The 18,047-nt window shown below is 33.0% G+C and overlaps 1 protein-coding gene across 3 annotated transcripts in view; it reads right to left on the reverse strand.

Moving 5' to 3' along the window:
• The window catches only part of LOC130895943 (protein diaphanous), a 145,045-nt gene that overhangs the window by 77,656 nt on the left and 49,342 nt on the right, over nt 1-18,047 (reverse strand). For all 3 annotated transcript variants that reach the window (XM_057803605.1, XM_057803604.1, XM_057803606.1), the window contains 2 exons: nt 8,186-8,362; nt 2,499-2,815 (listed from right to left, as the gene is read on the reverse strand). In XM_057803605.1, the coding sequence (XP_057659588.1) occupies nt 2,499-2,815; nt 8,186-8,362 (494 nt within the window). The remainder of the gene's footprint in view (nt 1-2,498; nt 2,816-8,185; nt 8,363-18,047) is intronic.

The following is an 18,047-nucleotide window of genomic DNA, read 5'->3' on the forward strand; positions in this document are numbered from 1 at the left end:
GTATGAAGGCGTAGAAACATTTCATATTGCTAACGTTGCGCTTCAGGGTGCCAGGGCGAATCCTGTTGTAATGAAGCCCTTATCCCTCTACAATGGACCTCTGAGAGGATGAACCGTGAGAACAACATTATCACAAAAGAAACTACTACACAAAGAAAACGACGTTTAGAGAAAGCGCAATTGAAACGACAGGACAAAATTGTTAATGAAAGCGATGTCCACAAGCGGTAATGATTAGAAAAAGTAGTAAATCTCGAATTAAAAGTATTAAAAAGTTAAAAAAACTCAAATTGTACCTTTGACAATGACTGGGTTACCTCATTAACTACTAAGTAACTAGTTAAATTAAAACTAAAATTTATTTATATAAAACTTCAATAACTATGTATCGTCTTTAGTAACCATTGAGTGTTCTTAGTAATCTTGTTAATCCACACTCCATTAATCTTAATTTCAATCTCCAGGTTAGATTAAGTTAGAGCTTTCTGGAAAAGAGCCTTCGAATATAAGTTAAACAGGAGTGGATACATATTCAATAATTCTTATTGTATTGGACATATTATCATCTTAGTGGTGATGTTTGATTCAAATATAAGTTTTAAATGCATCCAATGTTTTTTTGATCTGTCAAGTTTTTTGATGAACTGCATTCGATAGTGTTCGACACTATCGAATGTCTTCTCTAGTCAACGAAGCATAGACAGGCAATGGCAAATCTGGACTATCACTTGTGTGGCGACATAGCTTCTCGTGTAGCTAAATGGAATATTGTTGATTTTTTTCTTTGATGTAACGGGTGTCCCAATAAGAATAACTCTCGACCATAACTCGGGAACCGTTTATAGTACAGTTTCGAGAAAAAATTATAATAAAAGTGACCTCGTTAAAAACCTGGAAATTATTCACAGAGTTGTAGGTCCACCGCTAGAGGGCGTAATTAAATACCAAAAAATAATAAATTGAATAATTTACAAATTTTGACTAACTAAGATGCATTTAAACTATGATTATCGTATATATTTGATTTTACAAGTTTAAGTCTATCTCTTTAAATAAGAGGTGGGGGGAAGCGGGAACGTCATTATGAAAAAACGCCTGTAAGTCCATTTCTACTTAACCTATCTATGCAAACTTAGTCTGTTTGAGGAGACCTAACCAATGTAAGAGTTATAATTCCGAAACTACCTAATGAGTAATGTATACGCTAGAGGGCACTATTTATTTGTTTTTTTTTTAAATCTAGTTATCCTTGAAAAATGTTAAATGGAAACATGCAGTTTTAATTAAGGAATATAAAAGTAGACCAAATTAGCAACAGAATAGCTAAAACCGCATGTCGATATATTTTTCATATTACGACAAACCCTAAGAAATGTGTAAATTTTAAGCATTTTCCTTTAAACATAAATTATTCCGGGTTGACTGAACGGATTTTAACATTTTTTGACTCCTCAAAATTGTCTTTCCTTGTTCTATTAATAATATTTCCAATTATTATGTCAATATTACTTATGCTGTCACCGGGAAACTGCGTTATGGACTTAAGGTACCTCGCTAGTGACGACCTAAATGTTCAAATTGTCTCCCATCATTTTCGATACAAGCGTTTATTCTTTGAAGAGTAGATTGAACAGCAGTCTCAATTTCTTCTCTCGTAATACTCTGAATGGCGATTCGTATTATCTCGATCATGTTATCTCTAGTATTGGGTCTAATTGCACAAACAAGGTCTTTAATCCGGCCCCAGAGATAGAAATCTAGTCTGGTGATCTGGCTGACCAAAAAAATAGGCCTCCATGTTCTATCCTCCTATCATGGAAGCATTATTTAAAAATTCTCTAACTTGTCTGGAGAAATGCGCCGGACACCCATCGTGCTGAAACAACAATAGACCTACGAGTTGCTATATATCTTCTAGAAGAAAACATTTATTGTGTTTTCCTCTGAACGACCTCTGCCGCGTCTTATAGATACAGGAAGATTTACATTTCCAGTCGTTCTTAAACAATGTATGAGTCGACGAAAAACTCTGCTACCGGGATGACGTCTTTGGGGATATTGTATGGGATATACCCTAGCCCCAACAGTTGCATTTCTCATACATTCAAGGTAAATTCCTATCATTTCAAATGCTTCTTCGTTTGTAAGAATCATTTTCTTTGTTGCTGAGTTTAACATTATTTAGGCTACTTTATTGTTTTTTTTTCTGTAGGTTATGTGCCTCCAGTCGTATTGTGTTTTTGAGAATAGCAAATATGGTTATATAAAAAAAGTCATTTAGTTTACATTAAATTAAATTAGTTTAATCTTTGTTAAAAACAATCTTAACATATATCGACCACTGACTCATTGTAAAAAATTTGGTGAGAATTTCGCAAAGCTGAATTTTGGCTATACCTTTGGATATTCTTTCATTTGATTTTTATCTACGCCTTCATATTTTCTTTACTACCATAAGTCCGGCAAAAAATCAATTATCTTCCAAAAAATATACTTACTTTTTCAATGCTATATCCAAGACTCGTTCAATCTTTATAGCACCCCCTTTAGCAATGAATTTTTCAACCCAACTAAGTGGATTATTGGTCAATGCTACCCTTAAACTTTCTACACAATTTATCAATTTGTTCAATTGTAAATATTCTGAATTAATATGTTGATCAAGATATTTGTAATAATCCTCGGGATCATTGAATTTGCTTCCTGTGTCTTGTTGACCTTTCTTTTTGTTTTGCATTTTTAACATAGCTCGCTTCTGTTCCATTGGCATATCCCTTAAAGGTTTCTTCTTGTCATCATTCAGATTCATGTCACTCTGAAAAATTAAAAAAAAATTTTGTAACATGATTTTCATAATTTTGAGAGATCATTTGAAAATAGTATATTATATTATAAGGATTAAAAATGCATATTTTTTTACGAGCAATATTTGCAGTTGCGAGGCGGAGCGCAGCGCAGTCGAGTGAATGCAAAATTTTAGTCAGTATGATATATACTATTTTTTCTCAGTCAGTAGACGTACTAATCATATAATTTTTGTAGTAGTTTAGTAGTACTTTTAGTCCTAGGATTGAAAGTAGCGTTTTTAACCCTAGGATTAAAAGTGTTGCTAAGCAACGAGCAAATTTTTGTACGGTAAGGGAATTGATGGCTTTTGCACCTGAAAATAGTACAAAAATGTCAATTTTGATGGTTGGAGAAAAAAATATTTACTGAATTAACTATCTTTAATATACACAATAAAATAAATTTTCAAAATATATACCGAGTTTTTCACTATGAATTGACGTCTCTTTAAATTTGTTACAGAGATAGATGGAAATGTTTTATACAACAATTGTATGGAATTAATTTTTTATAATGATTTCGGAAAAGTGTTTCTAACATAATGGATGAAATTTTATTTCTTGAAATGAAATATATTTTTTGTTTGTCCCTTTTCTACTGAATCGATTTGATGGAATACTTCATTGTAAAACAGTTTTTGATTTTTTACCATCACCTTTCAACAACAATTTTTTAAACCATAGAAAAAATAATCTTTTGGAAGTGTCTCTGCCATCACTTCTTCATCTGTCTGAAATCGGTTTTCATCCAACCATTTTTACAAGTTTAGAAACAAGTCAGACCAAATGAATATGATGAAAAGGGCATTAAATCGTACGTTCGGCTGATCTTTCTGCAAATATAACGGACGATTGAATAGGCGCATTGTCGTGATAGACAACATGTCCAGGATTAAAACGTGCCGGCCAATCAGTATTATTTTCAGTTATTGTTTGCTTTTTTTCTAAATTATCAATAGATTATACCTTTGTAATCATAAACCACTATGGCAATGACCGAAAAAACGACATCTGCTTGCTTGAGAGCACATTAGAATCAGTGATGTATTTATGCCTAGGCACGCGAGGCCCGGGACTAGGGCGGCATGATTTGAGGGGTGGCAAAATTTTTTAAATGACAAAATTATAGACGAAAAAAGTAAGACAGTCTTAAAATGTTACTGTTTTTTTTTCAAAGATAGATTATAGTCTTTATCGAATGAAGTTCTATACTACTTTTTGTTCATTACTGAGATTAATTATATGCTTATAAAGCTTTTAAAAATCAGTAAATCTTAATAATTTCACAAATTGTTTTTAGCTTTAAATAAGAATACTGTAGATATGCAGGTGTCAAATATAATTTTGATAAATATTCAAATGTCATAAACTCTATTAATAAAAGAAATAATTTTTCATTTTCACATAGTGGAGTACCACGAGAATCAAAAAGACAGTTCGCCATGATTTTAATGCCTAAAAAATCTACTTTGGCGCTGATTTATCCCAAGTAACTCATATGTATTAATTGTTATTTGGTCTATGATATGTTCTGGTGAATCCGCGTTTCGTCTACGGTGCAAAAATTGTTTATATTGATGTTAAAGAACGTCAAGCACTCCTGGAAAGTTATCAAACGATTGAGTTTGATTTAATACATAAAATTGTTAAAAGTGTTTTGAGATAGCATTTTGTTAGGCCCAGAATCAGGTAAATGCGACAAATTGCATCTTGAAGTAGTGTTCAAGATATTAACACAGAAGCCTATTACAATTTTTTCATAGTGGTTTTCAGCAGAGTAACTTTAACCAAACTAGGATAAAGTTCATCATTTTGGCTGTATTTTTGTTTCTAAAGTATAATGGTATACCCAAGGCTCATTTACTGTCACATATCACCGGCAATAGTCATTTGGATTATGTTTCAAGATATCCAAACAGTCGTTTGCATTTTTAATACAAGCGAGCTTTTGATCAGCATTAAATAATTACGTATACTTTTATTCGCAGTCGTTAACAAAAGGACCTGATTTTCTAACAGTCCCAGACGTTCAGCATCATTCGTTTTCATATAACTACTTTTAAAAGCATAAAACTACTTACAAATCATTCTATTGGACGAACCATTTTTGGGATAGTATTCATGAAACTTTTCTTCGGTCTCTTTAATTGTTTTTCCACGTAAAAAAGTTGTTTTTTTTCTAACAAAAATGAGCTTTAAAACTAATCTGTGAGATTAAGGTAAAATTTATGACATAGGTACATGGCGGAAATTAACGATATTCCACATAGAAAGTGACTCTTCCGTCAGACCGAGAAAAGGTGGGTTCATCTCCCTCTTTTAAAAGCAAAAATCGTTTACGAATTACTTTCGGGAAAAAATAATATAGTTTTCAATGGTTTCTTTTGTTTGTCCACTTAAAAAATAATTTTTTATGACACTTGAAATTTTTTTCTACATAATTATCTAACAAAAAAAAAACAGATTTTTATGAGTTTTAAAGCTAATGTGTGAGAATATGTAGAATTTTGACATCTCAGATTGAAAGTATTGATTGGTGAGAGTGTGTTTAAAAAAATTTTTTGGAAATTCATTTTTGGTTTCAATGGCAGGCTGTTTTAACTATTAGCTTTCGTAATGGACTTGGAAAATGAAAAATTGGTTAAATAAAGGTTCCAGTTTCAATAATATTATCTGATATTAAAATCAAACGGGAATTATGTTCCAAAATTATTCAATAATAAGTGGAAATTTCAATTTTAAGTAAAATTAAACATGAGTTAATGTAATATAAGTTATCTAATTCTGCATCTCGTTTTCAACACATAGAAACCACGCATCTCTAAAAATAGTACAATGACACGTGAGAAAATTTTATTCCTCACATAATTCGTTAACTTCTATACTTGCAAGAAATATTTATCTAATGTTTCTTACCTGTATAATATAATATATTTTCACACTGAAACCTTCGTAGTTTTGTCCTGCTACAATCAATATGAGGGTTGTTACATAAGTTATGAAGTAGGAAAATAAAAACGAATATTCATAAATGGATATGGCTTTATTGTTTTCAAAAAAAATTCTCCATTAAGCATTTTTTCCAATCCGATTGAGGTACTTCCAAAACATGTGATTTGAACACATAAACCACTTCTTCAGGTGTAGAAAAACGTTAATATCGCAATTTATTTTTGATCTGTGGGAATAAAAAGAAATCATTGGGTGCCAAACAAAGATTGTACGGAGGATGACTCATCAATTCGATGTTTCGACTGTTCCAAAACGTTTTTAATATGTGAGAACTCGCATTGTCATGGTGGAAAATGATTCGTCTTCTGCGATTCGTTTCTCTGATTTTTTCGCACAAATCTTGCAAACAAATGTTGGTGCATCATTCAGAATTAACTATTCTACGTTGCTCTAATGAAACGGTGGCGATATGTCCAGCTAATCCTAAAGAAAAGGCGTTTTTCTTTGAGCTTATGTGCGAGAGCTCCCATTGTCGTGGTGGAAAATGATTCGTCTTTTGCGATTGGTTTCCCTGATTTTTCCGCACACTTCTGGCAAACAAATGCTGGTACACCATAAAGAATTAATCGTTCTACTTTGCTCTAATGGAACGGTAGCGACATGTCCAGTTATTCTGATAAAACGGGCGACCTTTTGCTTCGAAGTGCTTCGTTCGGGAATAATTTTTGTTAGATTTAGCACGACTTGACTAGACGTCTTCTGAAGCACCGCGATTGTATTTTTTCAGCATTTCTTTGCACCAATCGATCCGAACTGTCAAACTATGCGGTATCCAACGCTAACAAATCTTTTTGACAGTCAAATGTTTATGAAATATTGAATGCATGTAAGTGGAGCTAAATCCCAAGTATGGCTCAATCTCACGGTATGTCACATGATGATCTTGCAATATTAGCATAGATGTTTTCTGGCATAACAGCCAATTTTGGAAGACCTTCACTAAATTCATTCATCATGTAACAAAATGCGACCACTATTGAATTCGGAAAACCAGCGAAACATGGTGGTTTGAGATGATGCTTGATCACCAAAAGTCGAAGCAAAGTTGATCGGCACACTATTGTTCAATCCACTCATAGAAAATCATCGCACGAAAATGCATTCGTATGAAAGTTCTGAGTACGTTCATCATTAAAAATGTAAAACTTTATGATGACAATGTCAGATTTGACATATTCACATCAGTGTTGCCATATTTCAAAACTCAAGTAGCAATCCTCGTACAGAAATATTTTAAATGACCTCAGCACGTTTTGGTATCAGATATAATATATTTGTGGCAGTTCAGGGGATTGAGGGTTTCTGTAAATGAAAAAAACTCAATTTTCTGTTTTCTGTGTGGTTTGTGACATTTCATTTATATATTTAATTCTAACTTCCAATTCACTTCACTAATCACAAGATTTCATAATTTTTCTGATTGTTGCTTGGTTTACATGGTTTACATTTGTAAAATTCAATTACGACAGACCGACCAAATTTATCCATGACTCTCAATATTTGTAATTGATATCTGTTTAAATAAGTACTTCCTGCACTAAATTAACTACGAGAAAGCATTAATTAAAAAATTGTTGGGAAACAGAAGGCTGTGTAAAAAGTTTCAGCTCAATCCGACCATCGTATCGGAAGTACCTACTTAAAATTACAATACTGAACACTCTGTTTACTGCAACTAGCAGTAATTCAGCATAGCAAAATTTCCTCAGTCCAACCTTTTCCGAGATATTTCCCTTAAAAAGTGGTCACTAAAATTTTTTTTTTAAAATTTCAGTAATGCTAGAAAGTTGAAATTCTGCAATTTTCGTCATTCGTAAAGAACTAACCACGGGTATTTTTTAATGTTCCTGTTACAGAGGTGAAATTAACAACCCTTACTTTATTTCATATTAAAACTTTTTTTCTAGATATTAATTATTCTTAATTTTTTTGTCCAAAACCAATAGCTATAGAGGAAAAAAATAAACACCAGAAAGGGGTGGGTTTGTTATAGGAATATAGGAATATATATATATATATATATATATATATATATATATATATATATATATATATATATATATATATAATGTACAGTACACTGCCATTCATAATACAAATATTTTACTTGTTTAACATTTTTTGCCAAATTCTTCAAACATTTTGAATATTCCTTTGTTCACGTATTATGACACACTTCTGATTTATTTATTCTAACATTTTAGCGTAAAACATTTTTCGTATCTCGATTAGTTACAGAATTAAAAGGGGTCAAATTATAGTGAAAAACCTGGTTCTATTTAGAAAGAAAAGTAAAGTTTTCAAAGTAACTTAATTAAGTTACTCACCAGCAACTCTTCGATTTTCAAATTAACTTCTTTTTCGCCCATTACGTCGATTAGTTTTAAATTTTCATCATCAGCGTCTCCTATATCTATCTCCGAATTGGGACGTGCTGTCAGCGTGGAGGTGGGCCTTTGCCCCGCTGGTTTTTTCGTACTGCTTGTTTTGAACCATGATTCTAGCTATAACAAAAGAAAATATGAATGTTTCGATGAACGTAATAAAATAGTTGTTGATTTTTTCACAATAAAAGGTAATGAGCAAAAAAACTGCAGGAAAAGTTCTACATGACTGACATTTACATATGAAAAGGATTCTCACTGAACCTAGAGGGATGACGAGGTCTGACAATTAAGAGACTGATTTTTTTGTCGCGCTTGTGATAAGTCTGAAACAACGAATTTTCTGCCGCACAATATGGAATTCCTGTTCTATTCATATACCATCGGCATGTAAACATTAGTTCTCTCTCAGCTGTGTGTTTTATATTTTACTTTGAATGGTACGAGGTCTGGCTATTAAATAACGAGACTGATTACGAAAAAATAAAATTATTCTACATTCGAATGCTCCTCTTCAATATACTCCCTTCCACTCGCCACAAATCTTTCCATACGTTTTTTACCATTGATCGAAGCAGTGCTGGAAGTCTTCTTTGGTGAGTGCCTTTAGGAGCTATGCCGTTTTTTGCTTTACCGCTTCCATCGACTCAAATCGGGTCCCTTTCAAAGCAGATTTTATCTTCGGAAACAAAAAAAGTCGCTCGGTGCCAAATCTGGTGAGTGCAGCGGTTGTTCAAGCACTGGAGTGCGCTTACTGGCCAAATACTGATTCACAGATAGCGCGTTATGGGCAGGTTCGTTCTCCTGATGCAGAATACACGAGTTGTTCTTCCATAACTGCCATTTACTTACATCGGACTATATGGATAAGAGTCAAAAAGTATGACAGGATGGGAATATAGATACAAGGTTTGAATAAAATATTGAACCCGTTATTAGGAACAAATCATAGCAAGAAGAAAAAGTACATTTTAGATATTATTTGTGTTTTTCGAGTACTAACAGGACAGAGCGATAGTAGTGATTGCACTAGCTACCACGTCTACCCGTTTTATCAAAGAATATGTAACGGTATTGATGTTTAGATTGTATCAAGAAATGATTTCACTTAAAATATCTTCAATCAAGTACTGAAAGATAACAAATTTTAAAAAATAAATTATTAAAATATGCATAAAAACCTGAACAATAATAACATCTCACATAATATGAACTAAGAACTAAACGAATTGAAGACAAAAAGCATAAATTTGGGATTGGATTATGCCGGCCGAGCAGCAATACAGCCATGTTGCCCGTGCCATATGAAGTACACTTGGGTTGGAGTACAAATTACGGAGATCTACTTCCATTCCACTACAGTGCCTGGGCGTTCCACTGGGCAGTGGCTAGAACGTCACTAATAACGTCATGACTAACAGTCACGACAGCTCATATCAATAGGTGGGTCGAAGTGTATATTGAAAGGATTAGGAAAACTATCCAATTATTTAATGCGGCAAGGGATATTAGAAGTACTTTTGAAGCATTCTAGTGACACATCACCAAATCTCACTAACGCCACAGAAGACATTTTGGGTTCACACTCCACACACAAAATTTCGATGAACAACAAATTGTAACAAAAACTTTTGCTGCGTATTTTTTCTGTTTTGCCATTTGTTATTATTTGCCTCAACGCTCAAAATGTTTCATAATTCATTCCATTTGGGTTTACGATTATAAAGCTCTGGACTGAATAGAACGGAAAAGACCGAGATCTTGTACTTGATAGTCGTCAGTGCTAAGCGAAAAGCCTGCGTATGTCTGTCTCCTTGAATCACTTAACAAAGTTAAAACATACTTTTTGTATATATACAGATGATCATCGATGATTTATGTTATAATGTAATATAATAAAAGTAAAGAATATTCTGTGTCATCTTTAAGATACTTGGGCAAGCTCGTTAACCAGCAATGCGACCCAAAACTCGAAATCAGATCAAGAATTGAGCAAGCGCGGAAAACTCTGAACAACATGAGGAAACTTCAAGCAAACCGCAACATCAGCCTGGAACATCGGACTAGAATGCTTCGCTGTTACATCTTTCCTGTTCTTCTGTACGGATGCGACCATGGATGCGGCTACAGAGAAGAAAATTGATGCACATAAGAGAGAAAGAAGAGAAAGTTGTAGTACCTAGGACATATAATGAGAGATGAGCGATATGAGATTCTCCGCCTGAAAATAGATGGGAAGATCGAAGAAAAACAGTCGGCCGTAGGCAAAATTCATGGCTGATACACTTGCGCAGATGGCTCGGACAGACGTCTACAGAAATTTTCAGTGCTGCGGTTTTTCGTGAGACAATAGACATTTGGATCGCCAATTTCCTTAGGGAGACGGGAAAGAATACTCCTCAACTCAACAACTACGCAAAATAATTATATATTTTTTAGTTATTCTTATACAGAGCCAGTCATATATTGCATATAAATTGGTAAATTAGTATTATAACATCGAGGACTATAAGTAAATTTCATTTATCACGCTGGTAAGCGATACCAGATTTTTTTTATAAGAAGTATGTATTTGTTAATAATAATTTTAGTTATTTTCAATAACTGAGTAACGGATCATTTGCACACGATAAACTGAAAGTTTTTACGATTTAAACAGTGAAAAATCATCAAATGAGCTCTCTTATCGATAGGCGGAGTTTATCATAGCGCATTCGAAATTTCTCAAGGTCACATGCTCAAGTCGGGATGATATACTTATGATATCTAGCTATTAAATAACGAGACTGCGAGCCTAGAGGGCACCCTTGACAGGTTTCCATCACTATTATAGTATTTGTACAGTAGCGGTTTGGTCTTTTTTCTCTTGCCGAAAACCATGTATGACGAAAAACAGGAGCAACGTATCAATCTCAAATTTCTCGTTAAATTGAAAAAAAAAATCCGACTGACCTATAAATTGTTGCAAGAGGCCTATGGGAACAATTCTTCTGAGTGGTGTAAGCGCTTTAGTGAGGGCTGAGAGAGCACTAAAGATGACCAGCGCCCAGGTCGCCCTGTGACTGTTTCAACTCCGGAAACAATGATCAAAATCAACCAAATTGTGCGTACAGATCGTCGAATGAACATCCGGATGATAGCCGAGGCTGTATGCCGAGAAAGAAACGGTTAGAAAAATTTTATACGAGGACCAAAAGCTCTTGTGTCAAGGGGTCTGCTCATATTTTTTTGAAAGGTTAGAATAAGATCCCGGACTGATGAAAAATGTTATTATTTGCGACGAAACGAAAATCTGCTTTGAAAGTGATCCGATTCGAGTCTATGGAAGCGGTAAAGCAATAAACGGCAAAGCTCCTAAAGGCCCTCATCAAAGAAGACTTCCAGCACTGTTTTGATCAATGGAAAAAACGTAAGAATAGGTGAGTGGCGAGGGGAGGGGAGTATATTGAAGGGGAGTATTCGAATGTAGAATAATTTTTATAATAAAACTTTTTCTCTCAGCCAGTCTCGTTATTTAATAGCCAGACCTCTTATATTTCGTTTAAGCATGGAAATACCCGATTTCATATTTTTTTTATTTTGTAACTGCTCAATATTCAAGAGCAATGGAACAAAAAAATCCAATTGATTTTAATGATATAGTAACATTCATATTGGTATACACTGAAAGGATTATACTTAACAAAAACTTAGATGTGCTTGAAAAAACTAGGAATTTATGCTATATGGTTTTCTCAAGGTGCGAAAATGACAGTTTTAGATTCTACTACGACAGATCTATTATCAGCAAGGTGACAAATAACAGACCTGATATCGTGGTGGTTGATAGAAGAGTCAATTCAGCTCTTCTCGTCGACATAGCCGTAATGAACACTCAACGTTCTCAACAAACACCAGGAGAAATTGACCAAATGCGCAGATCTCGTGATTGTGATTAAACAAATGTGGCACAGTGAAAATGTGGAAACAGTCCCAGTTATTATATCGGCAACCGGTGTCGTGCCTGAAACCCTATGATAGCATTGCCAAACAGGAATTACCAAAAACCACATTCGCCGACATCCAGAAGATTGTGATATTGAATACTTGCTACAAAATGCGTGCCAATGTTCATTATGTGAACTGAGCCTAATCCTTTTGATACCTTATATCCGGGATAGATAAATTATACCAGCTTTAAGCTGAGTAGTGTATAAGTCTTTCTCAAATAATAATAAAATAAGGATCCGATATTAAGAACTCTAGACGATGATTTAGAAAAATGATAAGCGAAAATCTTTGACTATATTTGTTCATCATCATCATCATCAAGTGCGTGCCATTTTATCATAATTTGTTTTCCTATGGTATGTATTTATTACAATTTTGAATTTGTACAATCTAGGTATTTTCCCCACGTGTATTGGAGGTACATTAAAATATTGGAGCATAAAATACATATGATCTTTGATTGATTAACCGTTTTTTTGGAACATGACTCGTGAATTTCCATATTAGTGATTTTATATTAAATTTCTTTTCGTGATTTACCCTTTTCTGAGAAAATTCTGATTACCAAAATATAAACAATAATTGCGATACTTTTCACATACGCGTTATAAATATACTTTTTCTTAACGATGAAAAGTTTCTAGTAACTATGAAAAGTATTTTTTTACGTTCGTTATAATATTCACGTTTTCTTTTTTAATTCATTTGCATTTTTTAACGCAATTATAAAATTGTTTTATCAAAATAATGGGCTAAGAACGCTTTATTTATCATGTCAATTCGTTTCTCCAATAAACTGTCGTTTTTTTTTCTCGATATTCGTTCAAGAAAATCCGTTTTATGTTTAATTAAAAGAAATGTAGTATTATTATTAATGATGGAGAGTAATAATGAAGAAAGTTTAAACTGCACACCAGAAGATGTGGTTGAATCGACAACTGCAACGACTAACCTAACCTAACGACTACGAATATTCTCTCTGAGAAATCCAGGGAACAGTATTTAAATAAATATAATTGTTTTATGGAGTGGTGTACTAAAAAAGGCATAAACAGCTTCACAGAAAGAGTGTTACTAGCTTACTTTGAAACTAAATCCAAAAAGTCTTCAACCCTTTGATCGACTTATTCAAAACTGAAAGGCACCCTAATGGTAAATAACGTCATAGACATCAGTAAATACTTGAAACTCATTACATATTTGAAAAATAAATCAATTGGCTATAGACCCAAAAAATCTAAAACATTTGCTGTGTAATTTCTGTTGTAAGCCCAGACAAATATTATCCCATGCATAAGGTATGACAGCAAAACATTTTAATGTAAGCTTAGATATTATTTGTAACATCTTTCAGGTTGCTTTAATAAACTCATGTTCAACGTCGATTTACTGTTATTGGTGAAATATCTGACAATAGATTAAACTTGGTAAACATTTATAAAAACCAACGACCCACAAATGTCAAAACAGATCATTTCTTTTTGCAGTATAGAAATGGAAAATGCAAAACCCAAGTTGCAGGTATCAATACCTTTTCAAAAATTCCCTCGCTTATCGCAACATATTTGAATTTACCTAATCCAAAAAACTACACTGTGCATACATTTCGACGCTCTTCGGCGTCTCTATCAGTGGATTCCGGTGGAACCTTTGTTGGAAATCCAACAAAGTTGCGGAGGGTTACGCAGATAACTCAATAAAGAACAAAATGGATTCCGCAGTGAAAATATTAACGGAAACAACTAGTTCGACTTCAAGCAACATTGTAAATATTCAAGATCCTACAAACAATCCTATAAATACTAGTCGATGTTATTTCTTTGAACTCGTTAAATGTTGCCAATTCAAGTACCAATAGTAATGTAACTTCTTCTTCACTTCAAATTAATAATTGCTCACGGTTGTACTTTTAATATTACTATTACAAAATAAAAATAAATAAAAGTCTTGTCGAATTTTTTTAAGTCTACGGACATAGAAAAAAAATTGTATGAAAGTCTTGAGTAAAGTAACTTTTTTTCACTCGTACGAATTGCCGGTCAAACCGACCTGTTTCCGAAAATATTATTGGTTATCAAAAGTTTGTCTTTCGTAAAATTATCTTAATAGTACATAAAAACATGCAATATTAGATGTGGATGGAAAAGAAGAACATTACTCAACCGACAAAATTATGCCAGTAAACAATAATTAAGATAAGCTAATGGACCTAATTATGAAATGTGAAGAACAAACACCAGATGAAATTTTAATTATCCATAAACGAACATTACTATTTATTATTATTTAGTAATAAAGTCCAATGTTGAATAGAAAATTTCCGTCTAATCTAAATTTAATCTAAAAACAGGAAAACTGACACAAATTTATTATACTAAAAAAACACAAAATTGCTATTCGACTAAACCTTAAAATGAATGAATTTTAGGGGGTTAATTTTTGTTACCAAAAAGTTTTCAATTGAAACGAATTTTTTTTCGAGACTGTTAAAGGCTTTGGTAACTGATTCTTAGCAATTTACAGTCAGCCTCAAGTCTTGAAAAAATTAGTCTCAGACGCTACAGGGAAAGACAGTGGCGGATTTACAGATTAGCCGCCTGTAGGCTATTAATCTGTCGCCTCTACTGACCTCTGAATTTTGATACCATGGTTGAGTATTATTCAAACTATATTTTTAATAAAAAAAATCTGAACATTATAATTTGGAAACCAAGGGTTTATGTACAATCCTCGATTATTTTCACAGCAAAGAACTGTTAAAAGACATTTAGTAAGGTGAGGAATGTTTTAAAACTATGCAACATTTATATACGAGGATATATTGAAAAATTCTTAGCCTACTTTAGAACCAAACAAAATTTCAATGTCAAAATATTTTATTCTCCTATTAATTGGATACATTAATTACAGCGAAATTGCAACATCTCTATATCTTTTCAAATAAGTGTTGCTTCATGCTCTGAAAACAAGACCTCCACAGCTTTTATTACCTCCTCGTTAGAAGAAAATTTACGACCTTTTATTCTTTTATTCAGTTAAGGAAAGATATGATAGTCGAACGGAGCCAAATCTGGTGAATAAGGGGGGTGTTCTAGTAATTCAAACCTTAAATCACGAATTTTTTGCATGGCAACATGAGATTAGTGTGCAGGGGCGTTGTCCTGCAAAAACAAAACACCTTTGGATAGCTTTCCACGTCTTTTGTCTTTTAATTTTTTCCCGTAGAATGGTCAGTAATGTCGAATAGTAATCTCCAGTTATTCAGTTCTACCCTTATCCAAAAAATCAATCATGATTACTCCATGGCAATCCCAAAAAACTGAAGCAAGAACTTTCCCTGCAGATTTTTGGACACGAAACTTCTTAGGTCTTGGAGAACCAGAGGGTTGCCTTTCCATCGATTGTTGCTTTGTTTCTGGATCGTAGAAATGTACCCAAGTCTCATCCATAGTAACAATTCGGTTTGAGAAGTCTACATCGTTTTCAAATCGAGCACAGATCGAATGCGATGCTTCTACCTTTGCACGCTTTTGGTGAACTATATGATGAAAGCGTTCGTATGAGATATTGATATCTAGTTAGTCTAGACCAGTTCCATGCATAAACAAAAAAAGTTATTCTTGATAATAAGTCCTGCTTGGTTTAAAAGTTAAAATGTAACAAGATATCAATTTTTTAAAGCAGTATACGAAGTTTGTTAAATAATTTGAATTTTGTACAAGAGTATCTTTATCTTTCACAAATCAGAAAAATATTATATAGTAAAGTTGTTTTGAATCAAAAGTTAGATTCAAATACGAGGATGTATTGATATCTAGTTAGCCTACACCAGTTCCATGCATAAACAAAATATTGCGTTACCATAGCAACGAACAATAACTTATTAGAAGTGTCAGTGTAAAGTTTGCCGTCAAAAAAGTAAACCAGAGTTACGCAATAAATTAAAAGAAAACATATGTCCACCGAAATTGTGAAAATCGAAAAGTGGAGTATGGAGTATCAAGCCATCATCAAGTACCTGTATTTAAAAGGGTTAAGAGATAAGCAGATTTACGAAGATATGCTTAATACCATTGGTGATCATTGTCCTTCGTATGCGACCGTAAAAAATTGAGCTGCAAGGTTCAAAAGAGGTAAATTTTCCATTGAAGATGAAGACCGATCGGGAAGGCTAGTTTCTGTGTCAGTCCCCGAAATATCGATGCAGTTTCATGACATGATTTTATCAGACCATCGAATTGGGCTAAAACGGATATCTGAAGAACTGAATATTTCATACGAACGCGTTCATCATATAGTTCACGACAATTTGGACATGAGAAAAATTGTTGCAAAATGGATCCCCAAATGTTTGAATGTTGACCAAAAGCGTGCAAGGGAGAAGCATCATGTTCGATTTGTGCTCGATTTGAAATCGATGTAGAAGAAGTTTCGTGTCCAAAAATCTGCAGGGAAAGTTCTTGCTTCAGTTTTTTGGGATTGCCATGGAGTAATCATGATTGATTTTTTGGATAAGGGTAGAAAAATAACTGGAGATTACTATTTGACATTACTTACTACGCTACAGGAAAAAATTAAAGAAAAAAGACGCGGAAAGCTATCCAAAGGTTTTTTGTTTTTGCAGGACAACGCCCCTGCACACAAATCTCATGTTGTGATGCAAAAAATTCGTGATTTAAGGTTTGAATTACTAGAATACCCCCCTTATTCACCAGATTTGGCTCCGTCCGACTATCATCTCTTTCCTGAACTGAAAGAAGAAGATCGTAAATTTTCTTCCAACGAGAAGGTAATAAAAGCTGTGGAGGACTGGTTTGTAGAGCAAGAAGAAACATTTTTTTGAAAGGTCTAGTGACGTTGCAGGTTCGCTGTAATAAATATATCCAATTAACAGGAGAATATGTTGAGTGATAAAAAATTTTGACATTGAAATTTTGTTTAGTTCTATAGTAGGCTAAGAATTTTTCAATATATCCTCGTAACTTTAAAATTTTTCAACATTTAATGAGAACTTCTTGTCAGTTGATTCTCATTGGAATTATGCAAATTTTAATTCAGTGATTCAATTGCCCTCTTACACGTTTGTCTTATGAGCAAAATTATGTCAGTGATCTTCGGATCGTTAGCAGATATTTGTGGTTGAATAGCTTGATATGTGTTTTCAATATTATTTCGTAATATTTATTTTTATCTAGAACTTGTTTAGTATTCAGTGGTTTTGTATGAGTGTGGGTGTGTCAGCGTGATTTATACCATATGATTACTTTACTCATATCTCATTTTTTAGGATTAACTATTAACGAAGTTTTGACTAGAGTTCTTAAAGATTCCGTCATATATCGAAATAAAATCAATGAATCATGTAATATTTTATTCATACTTGCAGCATTTTACATCAGTTTTGATGATATTTAAAGTAAACAAACATAACGGGTGACCCAACTAAACTTTTCACTGCCATATATTTCGAATTTTTATTTTTTATATACAGGGTACTAAAGTTTTTATTATAGTTCCATCACACAGCGCCCAGCGCTATTAATTGATATACATATATAAAACCGATACATAATTTATATATATATATATATATATATATATATATATATATATATATATATATATAATGCATTTAAATGTTCTTAATTTTAGGTCTCTTCGAAGTCGAAACGCCAAATTTTATATTTCTTCCAAAAATTATTAAGAAAACTAATTTTAAAACAGAAGACACCTAAAATCAAGAACATTTAGATGCATCAAAAGGTTTAAGAAATAAGATATTTATATATATATATATATATATAAATATATATAT

The sequence above is a fragment of the Diorhabda carinulata genome, chromosome 6 (genome assembly GCF_026250575.1).
Source record: "Diorhabda carinulata isolate Delta chromosome 6, icDioCari1.1, whole genome shotgun sequence".
Taxonomy (NCBI): Eukaryota; Metazoa; Arthropoda; class Insecta; order Coleoptera; family Chrysomelidae; genus Diorhabda; species Diorhabda carinulata.